This window comes from Setaria italica, chromosome III (assembly GCF_000263155.2).
Source record: "Setaria italica strain Yugu1 chromosome III, Setaria_italica_v2.0, whole genome shotgun sequence".
NCBI classification, from domain to species: Eukaryota; Viridiplantae; Streptophyta; class Magnoliopsida; order Poales; family Poaceae; genus Setaria; species Setaria italica.
The window spans coordinates 7,324,318-7,344,211 of record NC_028452.1 but is presented as its reverse complement, the minus strand read 5'-3'; the positions used below and the strand labels follow the sequence as shown (position 1 = coordinate 7,344,211).

The window sequence follows — 19,894 nt, the reverse complement described above, 5'->3', positions numbered from 1 at the left end:
GCTAGTGCTTTTGGTTCCTTATCTGCAATTCAGACAGTTCAATCCGGATATCTAATTCTGAAAAGGAGTGATTTGAGTAGAATGAACCAAGGTAGGGGAGTCACCAGCCGTGAATACAGACGGAGATGTCTAGTGTCGGTGAGGAAGCTGTTTCGGCTGCCAGGCCTAGCTGTTCTTGCTAACGCCCGAGATATTGCGCGACGGAGTCTCGGCCACCGGGCCTAGCCACGCTCGCGCGTCATTATTCCCATGTCCATTCGTGACCACCCCGAACGACTCTGTGTCGCGCCCCCATCTGATATGCTAGCTGAAGCGGCCGATAGGAGGAGAAACAGCGGGAGCAATCCGCGCTTCATCCGAGGAGCCGCGAAGGGCGAACGCCGAAGGATTGCGAAGCTCATGCTGGACGGTTGGGATTGACAGTGCCAAATTTAGGTCTTTAGAGATGCCAATACAGTGTCAGGTCATTATCAATATGTGGTTGCAACATGTGAGTCACTGATTGGAAGAGAGGATGAGAGACTTACGTGGTACTCCGGCCCCACTACTGCCCGGAGGAGGACCGTACACCCTCTTACACCATCTAATCAGCGTCCCAAATGGACGCAACGCAAGCCGCACTGCTGCAGGCCGCGGGACCTCCATTGCCGGCCTGCTTGGGTGGCATAAAGCATAGGAATAGCTGGAGTTCCAGTTGAGTGTGGAGCAGACCATCGGCGGCAAAGATCAGTGGAGTGTGTAACAGAACATCGCAAGTCTTTTGGCAGTTTGTGAAAAGTCTCTAATTTAGGGATGGTAATGGGACCCGACCCCCGATTCCCCATGGGGAATTTCCGGGACAGGGATGGTGCTAGTTCATCCCCCACGGGGAGTTAAACGGGGGAAATCTGATCCCCGTCATGATCGGCCATTCCCCATCCCCGTTCGCCGCATCCCCGGTACGCTGCAACGTGCATACGACCAATCGAGCCATACAGCCAGCCCAACCAACCAACCTAAGGCCTAAGGCCCATTAGCATACTAGAAATATCACCAAACTAACTCTATCTCTGTCCATTTCTCTCTCTTCAGCTCTCCCATCGATTCCTCCCCACGGACCGCTCATGGCCGCCGCCGCAACCGTGCGACTGCGCGAGGCCTCTCTGAGACTCCGACCCTCCTCTCATCGATTACTCTCCGTAGCCTGCAGCCTCTTGCCCTCCAAGCACGTGGCATGCCGGCCGGCGCTAGCGCGAGCTACTAGCACAAGACAGAAGACCCGACGCCCCCGCCATGTATTGCTGTGCGTTTATCATCCAAGCAGAAATTGAGAATCGAGCAGTCCCCTCTGTTCTAGAGCTCTCGTCCCTCTCCTATTTCCAATCTTATCTCTCGTTTGAGTTCATACTTGCATCTGTGCTAAAAACAACTTGATGCTTGCGGCCGGACCGCCGGAGGGTGCAGACCGTGTCATGTGCGTCGCTCAGTAGCAGCTGATGCCGTGGAGGTCGAGCATGCAGTGGAGGGAGGCGGCGACGGGGACCCCGTCAGGGGTATATTCCCCGCCGGGGGGCGGGGATGGGAGCAGAACGTCCCCCGCGAGCTTTGGCGGTGACGGGGACAGGAAAATTTCCCCCGCAGGGACGGGGATGGGGACCTAGTCCCTGACGGGGAATTCCCCGTTGACATCCCTAGTCTGATTGCTTGGCAGTACCATTCAGTTGTCCTGCCTTGTCCTTGAATTGAGACATGAGACTCGAGACGAGAGAGGGAGAGAGAGGAGGTGGAGGTTGTCCTGGCAAAATAGCGTTGCTAGTTGGACTCGTGAATAGACCTGAGCATTTTGCAAGTTAGATCGGCAAAAAGTCCGGTTCATTTTGAACTGAAACCCACGAACAGCACATGTGCGTTGTCGGGCCGAGCTTGGGGCGTCCATTCTTTTTTAGTTGAAAAATAAATAAAATTAATTATTTGGGTGGGCTTGGACTGGCCTTTGTTTTCAGGCTTGATTTTCGTTGACCACGCCTGGCTCGGTAGCTGGCGTGTGCGAGCCAAAACCCATCAGGCTCGGACCAGGCTGTGCTTAAAATACTCAGGTCTACTCGCGAACAAGCCTCTCTTGATTGACGAGTTGAAATCAGTGACAAAAGAAGGTAGCTATCAATAAGTAAAACTTAAAATGTTTCATTTAGGAGTCGTTTAAGACAGCTTTACTAGTGAAGGAAAAAAAAGATGACTTTTCCAGGTTTTCAGGTCGTGTTTGGTTCGTTACAAGAACTCGTCGCGCCATGCCGAAGGTCTCGCGCCTAAGTTTAGTCACGCGTTTGGTTGGTTGCCAAAGTTGCAACGCAGCCAGACCATCGTTCATGAGATTAGTTTATTTTATGCACCACGCGATGCCAAAAGGCGGGCAGATGAAACGTCTGGCGGTACAGGAGCAGTTTTGGCGCGGTCAGCCAAACACGCCCTAAGTTAATATTTATCTTGATTTGTGGAATGACGTTATAGCGCCTCGATTTATCTCACCCAGATCCTTAATTGGCATGGTTTTATTTCATTACTCCGCCTCTTTTGTAATATAAAATCCCGAGCTCAAGCTGAACTGATAGACGCTATAATCCAAGTTTATATTACAAGGATCACTGAATATATTATAAAATTGATCGAAATCTTTCTCCTGCTTCGTAGTACAGTGGCCTCAGTGAGTTGTGCAATTCGTGAACGAGAACAAAATTGCATCAAAAGATTTTAATTAGTTAGTCCCATAAAAGGTAATTGGCTCGAAATGCTATGTGGTTGCAACTGTCAACGCAAGGCATCCTTGTCATGTAAATTTGGAATGCTATATCGGTAGAACAATGGTGAGAAGCGGTTTATTAACTAGTTCACTAATCAGCAGCATAATTAGGTAGCGGAGTTATTGGACTACGTGCATTACCAACATCAGTCCGTGCGTTACTTATTGCTCCTGTTAGGTCGATACATCATTACATCTCTCTGACAACACTTGGTAACATAAGTAAGACTGTAAGAGGGTCTCTTTTTTGTTTAGTACAAGCATGCTTTTCATTGAAAGGTGGTTAGTGGATAAGTCCGTATACCATGCAGCTAACAGCAATCAAACACAAACGTAACAAATAACATTCAATGGACAGGAACGTGCCTTTGGAGCAGAGTAAGTAAAAACTGAAGAACACCATTGTTCGATGCCCAAGACAGGTTAGTTTGGGTTAGTTTAAGGAATAGTAGTGTGCTTGGATTGATCAGTGGAACAAGGCTGCCCCGCCTCCGTTCCCTCCACGAGCTGCATTATTACGGCTACGGCCTCCAGTTGCTGGTTGGCCTCTCCATGCCTACCGCTGAAGATGGACACACTTTGAATTTTCTCGGCACGACGGCACAGGACCAGTACTGCAGTGCAGTACAGAGAGCCCTCCGTGCTCGCACAGCGCATGGGACCGCTGCACCATTGACACTCTCAAGTTTCAGACAGACCTTTTCCGAAATCTCGCGTTACCTTTCCGTGAGTTGTGTGATCCCTGAAGAAACACGAGCCAAAAGATGCAGATTATCTAATCCACGGACATCCCATGCATCCTACCGCTGATTCCCTGAAGATGCTATGCTCCAGTGCCGGCATGCTTGGCGGATAGCTTTTTTTAAAGGGTACAAGGACGCACACAACCAACACGCTGCACACTCACACCACGCACGCACACGCGTGCGCGTCCATACACATGCTTATGGAAGATATTAGGAGGTCTAAACCTCCGGTGCACGGGAAATGTGCAGTACAGTTATGTGTATGTGTGCGTACTCTAACAAACTTTGATCCTGAGTGCAATCGGGAAAAACCCTGATGAAACACCGTCCAGGAATCGAACCCAAGCGAGGTGGGCGAACACCCTCGCTTCGCTTGGCGGATAGCTGAGCAGAGCTGGAGGGGAAAAGCCACAATTCTTTTGGGAGGTAGCGGAAAAGCCACTAATTGCACGGCCATACATTATACATTATTGGACCTGATCATTTGGTGGGCCGAGATCACGCGGTGAAACTCTTCTATCATCATACGTTGGGCCCATGAGATGGGATCACTCGCATGCGTGCCTGCTGAATTATACGGAGCGCCGGCGCTATTTTCGCCACGCTATGCTGCCATGCGCGGCGCTGAAGCTGGGCTCTTGCATGTCTTTCGGCAGGGCTCCACGCCTCCACGCATGTGGTGGACAACGATGAGCTTGTTTTTGCAGAGTGGTGACTGAAACAAAATGGGAAGTCTCTCTTGATTTTGGGCCATGGGCCACGGACGATTCCAGGGAAAGGCGGCAATGCCATTATTTTGCAGGCCGCACGCGCCCTTTATTCTAACGTGGGCTTTTCATTTTGTTAGGGCCAACCTGAAGACAATGATGAATGAGTTGGGCTGATGCAGCTATCCCATTGGATTATTCTTCTTTTTCCACAAAAAGTCGGAGTTATCCTTTATTACTGCCTCCGTATCAAAATATTTACCATTGGTTAGTTTATCACACTATTCCTCAGTTATAAACATCAATTTTGTCATCATGGACCTGCAAATGTTCATCAAGCGCTGAAACAGTTTGGCAGCACGGCGACATTGTTTCATGTGATTTCTATGCCACGTACTATTTGCCTCCATCAACTGTAAGTAGATGAACATTTTGTTCCAGGTTATCCATACAATAGGATAAAAAAAATTCGCTGCATTTGGATAGATTCCGAATGATGACAAATCCGCTTTCCTTAGATTATTGGGGACCCATCTCCCATCTAAAAAAATGGAAGGGTGGTGATGAATGATTTTCATACGCTGGTGGTAGGACAACGATCGCGAGAGCGACTCCTTGCAACTGTGAATCACAAAATGCTGCAGAGAATGGCCTGGTCACTGAACTGCTCAAAGATGCATGCAACTGCGAGATCATACGAGATCTTCAGAGAAATGCCATACGAGTTGGGATAATTCAGTGAATCCATCGTTTGCTCCATGATCCGTGCTGCTACAGCCTATACAGAGAAGTGTCTGTTCAGTGTGAACAAAGGAAAGGCATGGGTGACCAGTGACAACAGACAGCAGAGTTGTCATGAAAACAGATCGCTTGGAAAAATTGCAGTCTCATCGTTATCCAATTCAAGATAAACATTGCAATCCCTCACCCGAAAATAAAAAAAGGTTAACATTGCAATCATTCCCCTTCCTTCCTTACTGTCTGCTTCAGTTACGGATCTGCTCATCTGAAAGACTGAAACCGTAAAAGACGTTGCACCTGGCGATCATGAACAAACGCAAAAGTAAAGTCCAGAGTGGGTGCTGAAGTGATTCAGAGCAAAGAACAGCAGCAGACAACACGATTCAGCCAACGACTCTGGAAATTAATATAAGTCCTTCCAAGAACTGCGAATTCAGACCCCAAACATCAGCAAGTCAAGGACAGAGGAGGTGAGATGATGATATCTACAGACCCTGCACGGCCCGTCGATCGCCCACTGGCTCTCCGCTAGTAGCAGGCTACAAACTCGCGAACACGACGCCTAGACCCACATGATTATTCGACTCGAGAACCGAACAGCGACTGAGGAATTACAATAGGAGAACTTGCTTGAGTTGCTGGCAACCGATCGGACCGGGCGGGCGGGCGGAGGCCGAGGCCTACTCGTCGTCGCCGTCGTCCTTCTTGGCGGCGTTGGCGGTGGCGCCCCCCTTGCCGGCGCGGCCGCCGTTGTTCTTGTTGGAGATGAGGTCGAGGTCCTCGTCGGCGTAGCCGTCGGCGCCCTCCCAGGTGAACTTGCCGCCGCGGCCGCCCTTCTTGGGGTCGCCGCTCATGCCGGTGGCCGACTTGCGGTCGCTGCGGTGGTCGGCGGAGGCCTTGTGCGCGTTCCGGCCCTTCTTGCCGCCGTCCATGGCTGCTGCTTCGGTCGCTGGCTGCTCCAACTGCAAGAGAGGGAGAGGAAGAAGAGGATGGGATTGGAAACTGCTCCGGGGAGAGGATCCTGGTGCGCTGCTTGTTTTGGGGATCGGGTTTCTGGGGATCTATTTATAGACGGGAAAAGGAGGAGGGGGCTGTTTGGGTTTTGTGGGATGATTGGGGTTGCCTGGTCAAGATGCTGATAAACCCCACCAATCGTGCAGCATCAGATGATAAAATTTGCAGATCTTTTCTTTGTTCATCGAATCATGATTTTGCCTTTCTGATTTTGGCTTTGGATGTAGCAGGTGCTTTGGGCTCACATACCTAGTTGGCTGGTTCGAAATATGCACGACAAGAGCAGAGCTCAAGAAAAAAAAAAGAAACCGATCTTTATATGTTTATTAGTCTAAATTTGGTGTCATTCAAAACATCTTGCGATCATAAGTCTTCGAGGAGAGACTGTAACATTGTGTTTCTACTTCATCTAACGTATGAGAGTATTAATTGTCTCGTTTCCAAAACCGGTAATAACAAATTAGAATGATTGTACCGGAATCAACGAAACGGTTGTATCTTGGTATATGGTTCCCAAACTTAGAACCATAGCTTTAATGAGCTAAATAGAATGTGATCAGTTCGGTGCTGTATACTTTTTCTTCAATGAGAGACGAGGCAATGAAAAAAATAACAAAAGCACATGCAAATTTTGCATTCCCCTATTTCGCAGTCTTTGGGGAGAGGGAACGGGGAAATTCTTTGTTGCTTGGGCGCTACGAACGCGTGCCGCCTGCCTTTTGGCACCACACGGACTCGTGTAGCACCACCATCCCTATCACCACCTTACTTGGGCCTTACGAATGCTACACCAGTTGGCGTTTCAAAGCGTAGTGTGGTAGTTTGACTCGACGCACGACTCAACCAGTATTTGCTAATGTACACAGCTTGTTGGCCCTAAAAAAGAATCCCTCTCCTTTTGTTTGTCTTGTCCTGACACTGGCAGGGCGGAGGAAGCAGAGAGGAAGGAGGCGCAAACAGGGGCGCTGCACCTGCTCGGCCTCCGATCCGTGCCTCGACGAAGGGAGAGGACGGCCGCCGGTGCGGAGGAGATAGAGGAGAAGGGGACGTGGTTTGTTCTTGGATCCGGGCATCCGGCTGGTTTGTTGCTGCCTCGGCCACGCTGCCGCGCCCGTGTCAGCCGGGGACCGGACGGCACGGGAGCCTGCCTGGGCGATTGGGATAAGATCAGAGCCCGGCAGCCGGGCAGAGAATCACCGGTCGGGCGGGCACATGGCTCTACGGGACACAAGGACCCTTGGTCGCGTCACGTGGGATGAGGGGCCTGGGTACTTTGGGTTCCCCGATCACAAGGCCACCACACAACACCGCACCCATCCCTGCGGTGGTGCACTGTTCGGTGCACAAAGCACTCGCTCAGTCGTTCGTCCCCGGCGGGAGCCCGCCCGACGACGGCCGGCCTGACTTGCAACCGCCCGTCACGGCCACGGGGCCACGCACCGCGGCATCGCGCGAGGAGGCTCTGCTCCCCCGCATACTCCAGCAAGAAGGATTCTTGTGGCCTCCTTTCCTCGCGACGACCCATGTAATTGATCCCTCCTCTAACTATTGGGTCAATCGGGTGATCCAATCCAAGGCCCCGAGACCACAAGCGCGCAACAGCAGCATGACCAGGCCAATCGCCTCCAAAAAGATTCACAACCATATCTATATACTTACCACAGACATCTAATCTTTTTATTTTTTTTGTGATGGAATCACAAACATCTAATCTCGATCCGATGTAAAGCCAATGTTCCACGTTAGTGGCTTCGAAGAAAAGGGAAAGTATCCTCCAAACTTATCGTGAAATAAGTCATCTCGCCATTTCTATGTTTTGAAGAGTTGCATTGGAATTCTTTTAGATATTTGTTTTTTTTAAAAAAATGAATTGGAAAATCATGGGAGTGAAGCAGATAAGAGATGTTGCATTGTCGGTGAGGATTGGCTGAAAAGTGTGCCAATTGAAATTGTCGTGCTACCATAAGTACGTTTCATCATCATTTTTTGTGCTACCATAAGTACGTTTCATCATCATTTTTTGTGCTACCATGAGTACGTTTCATCATCATTTTTTTTTGTCATGCTAGCATGGGAGTGAAGTTTGTTATTGCAACATTCTAGTTTCACGTGTGGAAAGTATACAAGTCTATGGCAGATACTTGCATGGTTTGTAGCATATTTGCCCAATTTGATTTGGGGTTTATATGGTAATTTTCAATCATAAATTATAAAATTATCCATTTTCTAAAATAGAATCAAGTTTTTATCATTGGTGCTTGATTGTAACTCATAGGACGTCGTCCCTATTTATTGCACCATTGCACTGCATGGAATGGGAGATCATGGCAATTTTGGTGTGGCTGTTTTATTACAATTGAACCTTGACCAGAAGATGTTGCGTTAGTTTTTTTTTTTTGTCTCAATTTGTTCAGATTGAGGTGGGTGGTTTTCTTTTCGAATCAGATCACTCGAATATTGCTTGTTGCTGCCATAGTGGAACAATGAAGAATGCGTTCGATGCTAGCGCCAGATCATACATTCAGCCGCTAGAAGCAGCCTCCTTTCCAATTTTTTTCTATTCTATTTACTGCGAACAGGATTTAAAATTCCGTGGAATTTCATGCAAACGCACGATTAACCACGTCACCAGGGCCACCTCAGCACCCAGCCGCGTAACCCGACCAATCGCCTGCGCCGCAGCGCGCCCCCCTACGTGTCCAACCGTTGTCACCCCTCCGATCTGCAATCAACGGTCCGTGTCTCTTCTTCTCCTTAGGAAGGTTCGCGCAGGCGCGGCGACCTCCCCCTCTCACCCCCAGCCCTTCTTCTCCTCCTCCCCAAGCTTCGAACGGACCTACGAGGAGAAGGACGCGGACGCGAGAGACTGGACCAGGAGACACCGAAGCCTCGGATCGACCGACGCGACGAGATGTCTTCGCCGGCCGAGTGAGTACCCTCGAATCTGACAGCGGTTTCGTCTGACTTTGAGCTTCAATCTCAGATTCCGACGCGCAGATGTGGTATATTTTTAGGCCGCCTCGTTCCTGTTGGGGATCGCTGGAAAAATTTGAGCTAGACCATTCCGAATAATCGATTAATTTTATCATTTTGATCCAGTATGGTGGGTTTATCCTGGGTGTTGTGAGGGTAGGAGGCTGTGGCCTGTGGGCGCGTGTTCGTGATGCCAATTTGGACCCTTAGGGTTTGTGGTATTTAGGCTGATTGGATGATGTTCTTCGTTAACTCTGATCTATGTGTCACTGAAGTGTTATGGATTGGACGTAAGCGTGATTCTCCAGTTGTTTAGTACCAAGGGAAGACCTGTAGTGTGCATCACCTGAAGTGCAGAGCTAGTCTATAAAGTAGTGATGCTCTTGCACTATGCTGACTTCAAAATTTACAAATGGGTGCGGTTTGTCTTTCACCTTAATAAGCCTATTTGTTGGGAAACTGTGCTGACAATATACTTGCTTCGAAGACATCCGGTTTGATGATCCTTGATAATATAAGGGACGGCCTCATCAAATTTGAAAATGGACTTGATTAAAACTATCTGTGCTGAGAGTTAGAATACATGAATTTGCTCTTGCTTCTGCCATTTTGTACTACTCCCTCCGTTTCAAATTGTAGGCCGTTTTGGCTTTTCTAGATCTATAGATATTATTATGCATCTAGACATACACTATATATAGGTGCATAGTTAGCCAAAACGACCTACAATTTGGGACGGAGGGAGTAGTTTATAATGACTGAACTGGTTTGGCATCCTTCTCAGACCATGTAGCTGTTAACTTTTCTGTTTTCTTTTTTCTCTTCATATTTGTTACTAGAGACCTGGGGTATTGATATGGGCTTTGGTGTTGCCACCAGTTTTAGGCCTGCTTGTAATTGACTATGTTAAACACTCCTTCCTTACCTTTTGTATTGCATATGTGCCCAAATACGATGATCAAGGAGGTTATTACCTCCATTTTGTTTCAATCGTTGTTTCGAATATCAACAATCTCCAATGAGAACCCTTTTATCTTTACCTTTTTATGCGTAAATGATTGGCATAGTATGTAAATACTCTGTGAAGAACCTACATTCAGCAAATCTGAGTAAATTTGTTTATATTGGGTAAATTTTCTAATATTTTTTTCTGGACAGAGAGACAATAAATGAGGGTAAAAAGAGATCATGATCAAATTTTCTTTAAACTTAGGTATTACTAAACAAGATTAGAAAACTGTATGCATTATGGTTCGAAATGGAGGAAGTACTTTTGCTGTAAGGTCTTTGCACCTATGCTGATCACTTTAACTATTGTCATATCATTTATTTTGATTTGTCCGGAAAACAGGTAGTGTATGCCCCTATGATAAACATTGGTCCATTTGTAATATAGCATACTCCGTATGCAATAATGGGGGCAAACGTGGTATGAGCCTGTCATAATCACCATTGAAATGAAAAATTCTGATCAGAGTTACGAAATGTCCAGTGACCAGTAGTTTGCTAGTTTTGCTCTGTATCATGTGTAGTCACTTACTTGCCTATTTCAGGTACTACAATTCACTCCCACCTATAAGCAAGGCATATGGGACGTTGTGTTTCTTTACCACCGTCCTGGTTCAGCTTCGGATACTGGACCCAAAATTTATTGCCTTATATTACCCCTGGGTGTTCAAGAACTTTGAGGTTAGCTTCTGTTTTCCCTTTTCCTTATCCTAATCGCACCAGATTTCTGCAGATTCAGATTCCTCAGTTGTGCCTGCAAAACTTTGTAAGTCTGCATAGGAGGGATGTCGCTGTTAGAGTATATCATAACAGTTGCAACGTGCTGATTTTATTAGAACAGTTGGGTGAGGAGGACCTTACTAAATAATTATATATTATGCATAGGTGTATACAAAAGGTGTATGAGACCATGGATACATGGGAAAACACACATGTCAAATCAAAATTACAAGATCATCAAATAACGAGCCTTTAAATTAAATGAAGCCAAGGAAAAAGATAAGGCTCGCCCTTGTCTTTAAGAGATCCATGTCAGAAATTGACCTTATCTTCCATAAATGTTTATTGGGAGGAATCTTCTCAAAGATTAGACCATTCCTTTGCGACTAGATAGAGTATATGCAAGCACTTAAATTTACTAATTCCTTAATGTTTCTCTAGGTAATGATTCTCCACGACAGCCGTATCTAGTGAGATGTAACACTGAATGGCAATCAAGTCACAACAACTCTTTAATAAACTGGCAACCAAAGAATAAATGACCCCTTCTAAATTATTACCTCTGCATAGTATATGGTACCCAGAATTCACACCTTGTCTGATTATTAGATTGGGGAGGATAAGGATTTGTTCCTCCTGGATTTGGAATATCTGTTGCCATATCTCTCCTGCTGTACGTTTATAAACATATCAGAGTATCGTCTTATCAATTTAATCTGTGGTGCAGTCTGTCATCTGCTTATGTTTGGAATTTGTACAATACTTGTTTTACAATGTTATCTTCTTATTTATTTTTTAAATGTTTTTTTTTGCCTTACAGATATGGAGGTTATTTACAAATTTCTTTTTTCTGGGCCCATTTTCCATCAACTTTGGTATTCGCCTTCTGATGATGTAAGTTAGTTTTTCTGAACACCAATTAGTGAACAGGTTACTTCCACAATATTATCAATAGTTAACTTGCAGTAGTTGTTCGAAATTGATTTATTCATTTTGGCATATAGAGCAAGGTATGGTGTGCAGTTGGAAAAGGGTGCATTCGAAAAGCGGACTGCAGATTTCTTGTGGATGATGATATTTGGAGCTATCTCACTACTGGTCAGTGGTTAGTTTTACCCTTTTCGATTCGCAAACCAAGAGACAATTACTAAACATGCGTCGATTGTGTATTTCTTGAATCAGGTAGTGTCAGCTATTCCCCTATTTGAGTTTTCATTCTTGGGAATACCTATGGTCAGCATGCTTCTATATGTTTGGAGCCGAGAGTATCCGAATTCTCAGATAAATATGTACGGCCTCGTCCAATTGAGGGTATGCAACATCACTGAACTATTGAGTGCATCGTCCATCTTTATGTTGCACAATCGATGCAGTAGCCCTTGTGGACCTGCCAGTATATGTCCAAGTTGTTGATGATACTCTCTTGTTTGCAGTCATTTTATCTTCCATGGGCTATGCTCGGATTGGATGTGATATTTGGATCACCGTTACTGCCTGGCCTTCTGGGTATCATGGTTGGACATCTATACTACTTCCTGGCGGTGTTGCACCCACTAGCCACTGGAAAGAATTATCTGAAGACTCCGAAATGGGTGTATCCTTTTACACGGTCTTGAGCAAATAGTTTTATCTCAGATTGCAGATAGCTACATCAATATGTGTGCTATTACTAATCTGTTCTCAAATGTTTATTCTGTTTGTCTCCTTAACCTCTGCACTTGCACAGACACAGCATCGTCGCTCGATTCAGAATAGGTGTGCAGGCAAACTCTCCAGTCCGACCACCAGCCAACACCGGCGGTACTGGTGCCTTCAGAGGAAGAAGCTATAGGCTCAATCAATAGATTGACCTGGAGAACACACCCTATAATGTGATGCTGATCAGACTGCAATGTAGAAGCAGAGCTCAGGACATAGTAAGGGCAACCGGGGTTAAGGGTTGTTTTCTTAGAGGCTCTAGAAAATGCATGACTTGTTGCACGGAATGGCGAATTTTTCATGTGCTGATTTAGTTCCTGAAAATTATGTTTCACACATGAATATAATTGTGTAATGCCCGTTTGTCTTGTACTTGTACACTAGCTGTACAATAACTGTGTGCCGCCTGTTTTGGGGAAAGGGTCTAAATTGAGTTGGGACGAGCTGTTTTGTTTTGTCGCCAGGGCCCAGGAGGGGTTGCCTAGGCCCTGCAACTGTTTGGCCCGTATAGAATAATACTGCCCATATAGCATGAGTGGGGGCTTCTTGTGCGTGATGGAAAAGAACAAGCTTGTTAGCATGATTCTATGGAACTTTGTGGCCCATATAATATAATGCCCGTTACTAATTTTCTGTTCCATTTTCTGGGCTTTTCGATATGGGCTATGTCAAATGGATGATTCATCACACGACCTTCCGTCACAGAAATGGGACTTGTGCTGACAATCTGTTATGTAAATTTATTATTCCCTCGGATCCTGATATAGAAGCCCATCGTATATAGAAATTTTCGAATGGTTGAAAAAAATGAGCAATATATGCACGGTCTCATTTGATTAGCAATATAAAAAATATATTATTTTAAATAAACATAAATACAAATTTTGAAAGTATCCTTCAAGATGAGCCTGGTTGGTAAGTGGTAACATGAACATATCTATACGGTAGTTTAACCGTTGATGATGGTCAAAGCAAAACATATGCCCGTTGTATCATAGCTTCATAAGCCTTGAGCTAATCAGCCAATAAAGTGATGATTTGGTGAGCACTAATCAGAATGTCAATTCCATCTCGGAGTAATCGGACCGTGATGCCAATGGGGGCATTCATCATGGCAACTTCTTTCGAGATGTTAAGAGGGCATTGACCAAGTTATCGATTTGCAGCGTCTCGGAAAAACAAAACTACTGCAGTAGAAAATTTACCAGCAACCATTCCAGGACCAGGAGCCAATGACTCTATGAACAGGATTTTAATTCCTTTGGCTAAGGCACCGCTGCAAGGATCTATTCTGTCCAGTGATGTTACCAGGCGTATATCAGACCTGGTCTCATAGGATGGTCCCGTTTCAAAATTGAATCTTTTCTATCGATCCCTGGTATCTCAATTTATTTTTTTTAAAAAAATTACACCTAACCGAATTAACCTTCAACTTGAATCAGGGCTACTGGCAATGGCTGGGGCCGTTAATCTGGAGAAATTTTTTTTATTTAATCCATGCATTTGCCCTTATTGTCTTTGAGGAACGAAAAGTTTTTTTGGTGGATATATTATGCTGCACACTACTCCAAATGAGCTCAAGAGAGTGTCTCTTCATGCAGAATTTGCATCTACTACTGATCTACCATTGCCAATGTTGACATGCATGATGATAGCAGAAACCTCAGAACACAACATTAATGCCAATGCAGGCCTCTCTAGTCCTTTCAGGCTTTCATCAGTAATGATACTTTAGCTTTCAATTCCTGCTGTCCCTCTATGACTGTACCATCTCTACCTATGCATCTCAGCAACATAAATATATGTGTTGCTTCCTACCAGGACAAGCCATACATGAATTCTGCTTCTGCAGTCTGGTCTCTCTCTCTCTCTCTCTCTCTCTCTCTCTCTCTCTCTCTCTCTCTCTCTCTCTCTCTCTCTCTCTCTCTCGGGAATAAAAAAAACCCTGCTGCAGACCTGGATGTGCAATATGAATTCTGGAATGAACTGGGCAGCCACTGCACTGCATGGTATGATTTCATTTGATTCAGCAATGGGCATGAAACTGTGTGCCTAAGCATTGCAGTGGATTCAATGTTGGGGGACTGGGAAGAATGACGGGGAGGAACTGGGCATTCAGGTTTCAGAGGCTGACGTTTCCAGGCCCCAGAGGAACTATTTTGTTCAGGTTTTGTTTTTCACAAACCGGTTCCATTGGTTGTTGCAAAGTTTATACACTGTTCTCCTTTGCATGCATCCTCCTGTGCCGAAGCAGGGAATTCCCTTCGGAATCCTCCTGCACCCTAGACAATTGGGAGTTTGCCTGCCCTTTAATTCTCAGCTGTCTTCACATCAGCAAAAAAACTATTTCATCAGTAGAACAGAAGGCGGTGGAACTGTGTGTGAATGTTAACATTTATGCTTGTATAGTGTTCTAACTTATTTCACAGTGTATAGTTTGAATTCCTGGCACTCCCTGGGGCTTCAGTGGTTGTATAATCCATACGTGGAATGAGGTACTTCATATGTTTCCCGATGAAAAAATCGTGGCCATATATGTAAAATATTATCATACTGGAAAAAAGATTATGATTTTCATGCATCGCCCGGATTCCCATCTTTGGTGGTTTTTGTCATTGGAGCAGAGACATTATTGAGCTCCTACTTTTCATAATACTGTACCATATTGCGGTTATGGCACAATTATATCAGCTGAGAGTGTCAGGTGTGTGAATGAATGAATGAAAGCCAGTTTGGCCGAGTTCCTTGGGGCTCCGGCTCCTACACTGTAGCGTGTGGCAGGGTATGAACGAATGAATGAAAGCCACTTTGGCCAAGTTCCTTGGGGCTCCGGCTCCTACACTGTAGCGTGTGGCAGGGTGTCAGAGGAGCTGGAGTCAGAGGAGCCACAATTTGTGGCTTCACCGGCTCCTCTAAGGTCTGTGAGGGGAAGGGGGAGGAGAGAGGAAATCAGCTTCGATAAACAGTATGTGAACAGTGTCGCTCCAGGGAAGTCGGAACCCCACGGAGCCGCACCAAACCGGCCTGAGTCCGTAGCTTGCGCAGTTTCAGAGAATTGCGTGCGCTGATCTCTCTCTAACACTATGGTCCTGAGCAGAGGCCCTTAACTTTGTTGAGTAAATGTGTGTAGGGCACATGCATAGAACAATTGCATCCACAGCACAAAAAGATTAAATTTTATCCTGGTTTGAAAAATAATTTTACATTTCCAGGAACCTTGTCTGAATAATTTGGTTCCTGTTTGGTGGTGGTCTTCAACAGATGCCTTCATCTCTGAACATTTGTTTTACTGTTTCCCGTTCTCGGGGAGCATGATCATTATTGTCTGAATGTTGGGCCTGAACTTTTAAGGTGCCAACAGTGGGCGCTCGATCTCCATGTGAGAAACTGAAAACTGGCCTGCAGATTATGATGAATGAGGAGAGGCCGTCCCAATGTTTGTAGACCTCTTCTTGCGTTTGGATGATTCCTCTTGGTTTTGCATGCGCCATGCAGTGATTTGCGATTCGCACGGCTCCGTCCATGCATCTCGTCGTCCCATTCAATCTTTGGCCCCTTTCAATGGGGGTTATGATGCTGCTGCTGACGAGCGGACGTCGATGGATAATGCTGCTGCGGACGATTCCAATGCCCTGCTGCATCGCTACCATGTGGCCGTTAATGGGGTGTTGTGCCTTTTTGTTGCGCTACTGTTCTGAGAAAGGAGACAGAGACCGTGTGTACTGGCCACAGAGGAAAGACGAGCAATAGTGAGTCGGGTTCATTCAGTTACTCTTGAAGACCTGTCTTGTTCGTTTAGCTAAGGATTCTAATTCGTAATACTTGATTCAAATTTGTACTGAATTCTAAGATATGAGGCTAGAGCTCTTGATTCTTGAAGTGGTCTCATATTCCTAATTTTTGTTATAAGACCTTTGTTTTAGTAGACAACCACGTCATGAAAAAAAATCAATTTAACAGTGCACGAGACAATATAAAAGATGACATTGTGCAACATACTAACATAGATAGTATGGCCAATGGCAATTCATAATTACACAAGTTTTGCAAGAACCGAGGGTTAATACTTCTAATTAGTGTCCAAACATCCGATGTGACAAGTGCTAAAATTTAGCACCTGCTATCCAAACACCCCCGAAGGAAGCATGGAAGACACATGCTTTACTACAATGGGTACCACAACATAAAAGACCGTGCAGCTTGTACGTACACAAGACATTACTAGTGCATTGTATGTATCTCGGCGTACGGCACTATCGTTATGAGTTTCGGTGCTCAAAGCTGGGCCACCTCGACAATGGACAATGGGCAAAGCCAAGAGCCGACCAGCTTTGCCAATGGCGAGGCAAATGGTACCACCTCATGCTACTTAATGAAATGTGTTTCTACAAAGGTTCTCACTCTATTTTAAATTTACAAGCTTTATTTCATTTCGTTATGACGAGCATTGACCAACTATTATGACAAGAGTTTCAGGACGCACTACATAATTCTCGAGACACAAATAAAGTGATTTTCATTACTATATTCGACCTTGCTTATATTATTATAATTTTATATATAGCACATAAATGAGTCTTCTCATCCTAACAAAACAAAATACACATTGCAAACAAAATAAAGGGATCATCAACTTGCAAGTTCCGAGATTAAAAACTCTTTTTAAGCACACCGTACCTAACCTAGCTGCAATTAGTGCAGAAAACGAAGTACTTCTATGTGCTTAATTTCCTGATCCCATGTTGATCTTCAGCTTGTAAGATTATTCGCCATTCAATGATTCAAATTGCTCTAATTAAGAACGGATTGAGCAGGACCTAGCTCCCAGGCCGAGTTTTTCTAAGCAAACAGAAACCAGTTGTACTTTATAACTCATTTTTTAACAAACTGTACAACTATAGTAGTAAGATTCAATTAGCGCCATACATGTATAGGTCTTCTCAGCGATTAAGAAGCTACTACTCTAAGAAATGCTAGTACGAAACATTAGAGAATCCCAAAGTTTCAGAAAGTACAATATGTGCACAACTAACCTATGTCAGATCAAGAAGGTTAACAGTAGTACAGGTTTAGATGGTACTAACATAAACACCTATAAGCTAACAAAGGGCGAATAAAATAGCTAGAGATCAGCAGCCAGTACGAATTCAAAAAATTTAAACTGGTTACGGGCCACATCAGCTTGGATAGATCCTTGGACAGTTTTCACCTGCCCAGTACTTAGTATAAGCAGTAAAGAAATGGTGACACTGAAACATGAACAGCCTGCCAAAAGTCTCCTATTTGTTTATTGGAAGTAGTAGGAGTACTGTTAAATTAGTTTACTCCAATAATTATTAGGTTGCAGGTAAGATGCACTGCACGACTAGTGACAAAGGGCTGAATATAGCGAGCAGGTAAATCTCCCTTTCTTTTTCTGAGACGCTATAGGATTTTGTAAAAATTATTTATTAGACATATACTTTGACTATAAATTTCTCTTATCACATATCATCAGTCGCTGCAAAATCTATTAGAAGATTTGAAATACAGATTGGTTTACGAACTGCAGTACTCCTGATATCCTGAGTGGACATGGCGTGGAAGAGGAGCAGCCTCGAGAAGAAGACCCATGCCATGCTTTGCCAATGCAGGTTGCAGGGCGAAACCCCACCGAGACCCAGGCCATGAAAGATCGTGCAGCTGCAGTATAAACACTGTACGTACGCGTACGACCGCATCATCATCAGTTTCAGTGCTGCCCCCACACTAAAAGCTGGTCTACCACCGTAGCGGCATACTGATGCACTGACCAAGTGACCAACTGGTTTCTGCATTGAGCATTTGAGCTACAGAGCCTGGGATCTCTAACAACATGGCCTCATAATCTTTTTTTTTACAAACAAAATAGAGAAACAGTGCATTTACGGAATTAATTGTATCATAAGAGAGTAGTTTCCGAGCCAAGCCCAAGCCCAGCTACTTGTTGTGGTACACTGATATGCTTTTAGCAAGTAAGCTGCTGTGTAACATGATCACTGATTCACTGTAATATTAGACCACCATGTTGGCATGTTGCAGTATTGCAGCATTAAGAACTCTGACTCTGAAGAAGTAAATTATCTAAGTACTAGCAATAAAATTGCATGCATAATCTCCTGATCCAACGCTGATCTATGGCTGACGTACGTGGAAGACACGCACACCCAACCTGCTCACACTGAAAGAACAAATCTAACACTATCACCTCATGTCAGTGGTTGCAGCTGCTGACTCCCAAAGTTTTTGAAACAAGTTTAAACAGGCATCATCCAGTGCTGCATAGCATGTACTACTTCTGAGCGAGAACTATAGTAAACTAACTAGATAGGAGTACAATATTAGGGCTATCTGTGTCTTCTCAACGGTTGAGAAGCTACTGCGAAATAGAAAACGTTGAGTTCATATAAAAGTACAGTGCACTCAATGCAACTAACCTAACCTACATGTGTCAGTTTAAGAAGGTTAAAAGTACAGATACTTAGGTGCAAACAAACATATACAAATGATACATCACTAAGCTAGAAAATGATGAAAATGGCCAGTAGATCAGTGATAGTACGATTTGAAAAGATCCATATGGAGCAGTGTTCACCTGTTTTGTACTAGCAAGTGCCAGGTAGTAAACAAATGACACGCAGCAACAGTGACTGAACTTTTGGGAAATACTGCTAGTTTACTGATGGTAGTACCTTTTATTTTAGTTTTACTCCGATCACGGATAAGACCGCACACGTAACTGAGGTAAGCGAGCTGCACGTACACAGCAGCATGGCACAGTAGGAAAATGTCTGGATGGAAACAAAATTGGCAGCATTAGGGGTGTTTGGATGCTAGAGCTAAAGTTTAGTCCGTATCACATCGGATATTCGATGCTAATTAGGAGGACTAAACATGATTGTAATTACAATTTACTGTAGCACCATATTGTCAAATCATGGACTAATTAGGTTTAATAGATTCGTCTCACGATTTAGCTTAGGGGTTGTGAAATTGATTTTGTAATTAGCCTATATTTAATACTTTTAGTATCAAACATTCGATGTGACAGGAGCTAAAATTTAGTCCGGATCCAAACAACCTCTTAGGCATGCGCTTCGAGTTGGGTGAAATCTAGCTCATGCGTGCGAGTGCGAGGGTGTGTGCCCACCACCAGCCGGCCTCGGACGGGGTGAGGTCAGGTCGTAGTTGGGCTCGAGAGCCGAGCCGAACCACCGCGGCAGGCCTCCATGTGCACTTGTGCAGTGCAGGGCTACAAAGGGTCGACGAGTCCATCGGTTGGAAACCATCCCTACAATGAGGTTACAAAGGTCACCTTTGCTCACTATCGAGGTGTTTAGATACCTCATGCTAAACTTTAACACATGTCACATTGAATATATTTGGATACTAATTAGAAGTATTAAATATAGTTTAATTATAAAACTAATTGCACAGATGGAGTCTAATTCGCGAGACGAATCTATTAAACCTAATTAGTCCATGTGACAATA

At 44.8% G+C, this 19,894-nt stretch overlaps 2 protein-coding genes across 2 annotated transcripts; one reads left to right on the top strand and one right to left on the bottom strand.

Annotated features, from left to right (window-relative positions):
• Positions 1-5,352: 5,352 nt before the first annotated feature.
• On the bottom strand, positions 5,353-6,033 carry LOC101785878. The gene has a single exon (XM_004960838.3). It carries the CDS (start codon positions 5,900-5,902, stop codon positions 5,651-5,653), a length of 252 nt encoding a protein of 83 aa, XP_004960895.1. The 5' UTR covers positions 5,903-6,033; the 3' UTR covers positions 5,353-5,650.
• A 2,723-nt stretch (positions 6,034-8,756) lies between these two features.
• Positions 8,757-12,838, top strand: LOC101785469 (derlin-1). Its single transcript, XM_004960837.4, has 7 exons — positions 8,757-8,912; positions 10,511-10,646; positions 11,506-11,579; positions 11,690-11,783; positions 11,868-11,996; positions 12,119-12,279; positions 12,412-12,838. The coding sequence occupies exons 1-7, from the start codon at positions 8,896-8,898 to the stop codon at positions 12,527-12,529; spliced, it is 729 nt and encodes a 242-aa protein (XP_004960894.1). The 5' UTR covers positions 8,757-8,895; the 3' UTR covers positions 12,530-12,838.
• The last annotated feature ends 7,056 nt before the right edge of the window (positions 12,839-19,894 follow it).